Here is a 5,636-nt window from a genome sequence, read left to right as displayed (position 1 = left end):
CAATGCAATTTGAGATTAATTTGAGACAAAATTCTGTGCCCTTGTCGAGGGAGGGAATCTCAGAAGCAAGGCCGCACTGGTCTTAGGCAAGCCGTCGGCATTGAGGTCCCCTTTAGCAAGTTCCAGCATTCAGACCTTGTTTCCTCCTCTAGCATGGTGGACAGATAACCTGCATGGACTTCTTCAGCACTAACACCCCCGACCAGTCCCCGGGCTTGAGTCTAGCTGGAGGAAGCCTAGACAGGCCATTACAGTTGTGGGACTTCAAAGATGGGATTGAACAGGTGTGATTTCCTCATGCAATCATGTATGATAACCTAGCATTTGAAAGGGAGGTTCATATGAATATATATTTATTACTTTTTAATTCACAAATGATAAATATTTTTATTTTCTTCCCCTGGTTTGTATTGGCTACGTTTTCTGTCCCGGAAGCCTGATCTACAGAAATATAACCATTTGTCTCTTGGCTGGCCATCTCCAGTTCCCAGCACCACCAAATCTTTATAAGGTAGAGTAAAACCACAGAATGGGGAGAAACAAAATGGAACCCATCGCACCACCAGCTCCAGCTAAAGACTTCACAATCTCCCAGCTTCCCTGGAGACTGGTCAGGTGATCTAGGCCAAGCCCCATCCCCTGCCCACTCCATCCCTCTGCCATGGTCTGCAGGTAGGTAGTTCTCAAGGTGGAATGACAAAGCGCCTTCTCAAGACTCTAATCCGGGATGTCAGCAGAGTTGGGGGAGCATAAAACAAGCCGACAGGCAGGGTGTCTGAGAGGGAATTGTCTAGTGTTATCTAGGCAGGTGGATGGTACTCCCAGCTGAGCCTCCCGGGCACCCCCTACAGTCAGGGGAAGAGAGGGAGCTTTGCATCAAGGAGGACTAGGGCCCAGGACACAGGAGACCACGCAGTGGGAAGGGGGCGGGGGTGGGGTGGCAGGCTCAAGGAGGTCGCCCCTCCCCTCTGCCCTGCGATGTCGGCGCCGCAGTCTCACCGTCCCAGCCCTCTGCAGACGCTGCCCTTGCCGGGCCAGCCGCGGGCTCGGCCCGGGGCGGAGGATCCGGAGCCGGGAGCTATTTTTAAAAGACGCGTCACCGGATTGGGAGGAAGAGCCCTCGCCCACAGTCTGCACGCAGCCGGCGGGAAGGGTCGCCCCGGCGAGTTTCGAACGACCGGAGCGCGCGAAAACGCGCAACCGACCTAGAAAACCCCGCCTGACCCCGGGAGATTGAGGGGCGTGGCGGGAAGGGGGCGGGGCGGGTGGGCGGGCCCGGGGGCGGGGCTGGCGTTGCGGCCGCAGCGGGCTGGTGGCGGAGGCGGCGGCGGCGGCAGCAGCGTGAGTACTGCAGGGACGACCAGGCAGCAACGCCGACCGGGACGCCGGGGAAGCCCGCGCCTCGGCGGCGGTCCCTGGTAGCCGAAGCCAGAGCCGCTCCGAGGCAAGAGGCTGCTGCGGAGCCGCGGCGCGAGGAAGCCGCAGGTCGAGCTGAGCGCGGGGCGCGGGCATCCGACCCCGCTGCGTGTGTCCGGGGCGGCTGCGCGGGAGACAAAGCCTCCGGAGAAGGATGCCCGCGGGGCGCGCACCGGGCGGGCCAGGCAGTGGGCTCCTTCGAGTCTAAGCGCTCCTGGCCCCGCGCCCCGGGGACGCCGAGGCCCCGCCGGGTCCAGCGGCGGGCGGAGCCCAGGTGCGCCCGGCCGCAGCGGGCCCGTGACTGCTCGGGGGGCGGCGCCCTCCCGCCGCAGCCGCAGTGGCCGGCGCCGCAGCGAGGAGCCATGGGCAACATCTCCTCCAACATCTCGGCCTTCCAGTCCCTGCACATCGTTATGCTGGGCTTGGACTCGGCCGGCAAGACCACGGTGCTCTACCGGCTCAAGTTCAACGAGTTCGTGAACACGGTGCCCACCATCGGCTTCAACACCGAGAAGATCAAACTGAGCAACGGCACCGCCAAGGGCATCAGCTGCCACTTTTGGGACGTGGGCGGCCAGGAGAAGCTGCGGCCGCTGTGGAAGTCCTACAGTCGCTGCACGGACGGCATCATCTACGTGGTGGATTCGGTGGATGTGGACCGCCTGGAGGAGGCCAAGACAGAGCTGCACAAGGTGACCAAGTTTGCCGAGAACCAGGGCACGCCGCTGCTGGTCATCGCCAACAAGCAGGACCTACCCAAGTCGCTGCCGGTGGCCGAGATTGAGAAGCAGCTGGCGCTGCATGAGCTCATCCCGGCCACCACCTACCATGTCCAGCCAGCTTGCGCCATCATCGGCGAGGGCCTCACCGAGGGCATGGACAAGCTCTATGAGATGATCCTGAAACGTAGGAAGTCTCTCAAGCAAAAGAAGAAGCGGTAATGCGCCCGGGCAGCCAGCAGGAGCGAGGCTGAGCGAGCGAGCCAGTGAGTGAATGAATGGACGTCTGGGTGAGCGAGAACCCGCGAACAAAGACAACGAACCAAAGCGATGCTTCGAATTTTTAAAACGCGATCTCTGCATCCACGGACTGTACCTGGGGACGAAACCCTCTCCTGGGTGTGGAGGCTGCGTTACCACCCGCCTCGCCACCTGCCCCACTCCCCACCCCAGCTCAGGGGACCTTTTGTCTAAATGCTTGAGCTACGGATGGTGGTGGTGGTGGTTGGGGGAGACCCGTGGGGAGTGGACGTGAGGACGCAAGGGTCCCGGGGTGCGCCCTCTGGCCCCAGGTGGGAAGCTTGGATGTCAGAGAGACAAAAGCGATTTCTTCTTGCTCCAGCGGGGCCAGAAGTTCAGGCTGCCCAGCCCCCACTGCGGGGGGAAATCACGTGTGAGTTACCTGAGGTATGCAGTTCACACAACCCTGGGGATACCCCCGTGGGAGCGGGCTGCTGGGGTGTACTGATGGGGGGGTGGGGATGACCGCTCCTTGCAGTCTGGAGCTGTGGAAACTGAGTAATTTTATGTCACAGGGCAGGCCCCTGTTGCAGTTTCATTTGTTCTGCGCTGGGCCCGGAGGAGGTGGTGGTTTGGGGCCATTCAGAGGACTGCCTTGGACCATGCGGCAGCTGGGGGAGCCCAGGGTTCTCTGCTTCTGGCCTTGGCTGGGAATGGCCTGGAAGACGCCACTTTCCAGGGGTGGGTGTGTGAGGTTTTTGTTGAGAACTGCTTTTCAGCCTGGGATGAGACCTTTTCCAGATGGCCTAGGCCCTGGCCATGTGTAGGTCATTATCACATAAAGAGACCAATAAAACAAAGAAAAACAAAACCACTGGAGGCGGTGGCAGCACAGGTGTTTAAAGGGTGAGGTTCTTGACATTAATGCTGTGTGTGTGTGTGTGTGTGTGTGTGTGTGTGTGCGTGCGTGCGCGCGCGCGCGCGTTCATGTGTGTGTGTGAGTGCATGTGTGTGCTCCCTCCATACTGCATAATTGGCATAAAAACTGGACCCTCTGTGTGGAATTTGAAATTCTCTCAGCCTACTGATTGGTTTGGAGGAGCACACCAGCTACAGATGTGTGCTGAATTGCAAAATGGTTTTCTTACAAGGGTGGGGAATCTGGTAATTCTAACCACGTGGTGATATGTTTCAGATATGTTTAAAAAAAAACACACACAAATGAATAATCTTCACCTTAGGAGAAAAGGCTGTGCCCTTTTATGGCCCTCGGCCCTGCAAGTGGAGACACATTCAGATTTCTGAGCTGGCTCTTTGTAGCCTATCTGGTTTCAGTATTTTACTCAAAATGTGTCATTAGAGTATTTGATGTCATTCACCAAAAGAATAAAACCCCACCTTGTAAACGCTAACCTCGTTTGCATGGAACTGAAGAGAGGAAAAGTCTGAAGGATGAAGTCCTTTGGAATTCACCCTTGTGGGAGCTGGCCTGGCCTTGGAGCCAGCCAGCACTCCGGTTAAACGCAAACAACAATGAGTGCTTGAGATGAAAAGGAAGCAGACGCGTGACGTCATGGTCACTGGTACTCAGGCACTTCACAGTTTACTTGAAAGGCTTTGGAAAAATAGATAAAGTGAAAGAATAAAGACATATTTTTACTAATGTAATTTAAAAAAAATCCTTTATAATCAGGAGTGAATCCTGGCTTGTTAAAAGCTGTCATTTATCCTGAAACACAGTATCAAAAGAGAGATTTACAACTGACTTTGTTTTTTAATTTCCCCTCTGAATCCATGTTTTAGGGTAGGATTTTAGTTTCCCTCCATGGCGACACGTTGCTGTGCAAAGAGGCCGTGGTTGTGAGTCAGCCCATCCCATCCCTATTGTCCTTGACACTCTAGGAGTCGATTTAAGAACCATAGGCAGAAACCATGGCTTCCTGCTTGAAACCCAGTCCTTAGGAGATTGTTTTTGAAGCTGCAATCTAGCGGCCCGCGCCCCTTTCTTGTGTGTTTGGTAGCCTCCCGGTACTGGTCTTTTTGTAGTTGGTCAGTGCAGCTAAGCAGTGGTGAGCAGCCTGCAAGGTCTGTTTACACAGCCACAGTGGAGAACCGGCTTCTCCGTGGGCTGGTCCCATGGTCTGAAGATTGTGTATAGAATTATTAAAAAAAAAAAAATCCACCTTCTTTTATTTTCTTCACAATTTCTTAAGCACTTTCACATTTTGGTAGTTCCACAATATGGAGAGAATAATATATTTATTTTGTGACATTGCATATGCCAAATAACGTAACCTTCCTGTGCTTACGATACCTGAGTTCTAGGTCAGGGTTCCGATCCTGGCCTGCCTGAACGATGGCTCGGGATGAGTTTGTGATTTTTTCCCCCACCACTATCAGTACTTAAGGGTGCAGGTGACTGTTAGTCGTTGTGCGGTAAAGTCAAGCCCTGTGGTGTATCAGCAAATAGTTAAGAGTCTCAGTTGATTTCTGTAGTGTTTGACCTAATGATGCCCATTTCATCTGTGACAACAGGGAGCCTAGTGACAGTAACTGTGGTGGTGCCGTGGGGGAGTTCCCATCACATGCCAGCCAGACCTAGTGCTACTTCTGCCCTCTGGGTTCCCGTGGGGGAATTCAGCCTCCCCGAGTGAGGTCTGGAACGGTTTCTGAGACACGGGGAGGCCGGTTTTGATTTCGAGCTGTTCTCTTCACACTCTGACGATGTTGGAACCCCTGGCTTCCGTTTTTTGGTTTTCCTGTAATTCTCTGTCTTCACCGTTCTCTTCTTGTTTCCACCCCCTTTTTTAATGCATATATGATGCTGTGAACAGAAATAAACTATTTATACAATCAAACAGTTGGAGGCATTTTCTGTGGCTTTTTTCTTTTCTTTCAGATTTCTTGGTTCATTTTCCAAGCCTCTGCGAAGCCAGGGAGTGGAGCACAAGGTGGTATTGGGTTCTGGGGGGGCTCCAGGGGGTTCCAGAGCTGCATCTGGGTGGACCCTGAACGGTGGGTGCAGAGGCTAAGCCACTCATGCCAGTCTGTTAGGTCATCTCCCTCCCTCCATGTCTTGCCCTTACTCATCTTCACTGTTCTTTAAATGGTCCAGCTATTCAAATTGTAAAACACTTGGAAACCTTCTCCGAGTCTCTGGAGCCATGTCCTGCTGGAATGGGCAGTAAATGCAGCTGCTCACCGTTGGGGCTGTTCCTACTGCTCTTCCCTGTGCCCATCTGGAGAGCTCTGAGTCCTGAG

The 5,636-nt window shown here is 54.5% G+C and overlaps 1 protein-coding gene across 1 annotated transcript; it reads left to right on the top strand.

Moving 5' to 3' along the window:
- Nucleotides 1–1,289: 1,289 nt before the first annotated feature.
- Arl4c (ADP ribosylation factor like GTPase 4C) lies at nt 1,290–5,233 on the top strand. The gene has a single exon (XM_021645369.2). The coding sequence runs from the start codon at nt 1,779–1,781 to the stop codon at nt 2,355–2,357; it is 579 nt and encodes a 192-aa protein (XP_021501044.1). The 5' UTR covers nt 1,290–1,778; the 3' UTR covers nt 2,358–5,233.
- Nucleotides 5,234–5,636: the final 403 nt, after the last annotated feature.

This window comes from Meriones unguiculatus, chromosome 15 (genome assembly GCF_030254825.1).
Source record: "Meriones unguiculatus strain TT.TT164.6M chromosome 15, Bangor_MerUng_6.1, whole genome shotgun sequence".
NCBI lineage: Eukaryota > Metazoa > Chordata > Mammalia > Rodentia > Muridae > Meriones > Meriones unguiculatus.
The sequence above is the reverse complement of the archived record's forward strand: the minus strand, read 5'-3'. Positions and strand labels throughout refer to the sequence as shown.

Excerpts from the sequence above, each read along its gene's own strand:
- Arl4c (XM_021645369.2), top strand. The coding sequence starts at position 1,779 with ATGGGCAACATCTCCTCCAACATCTCGGCCTTCCAGTCCCTGCACATC.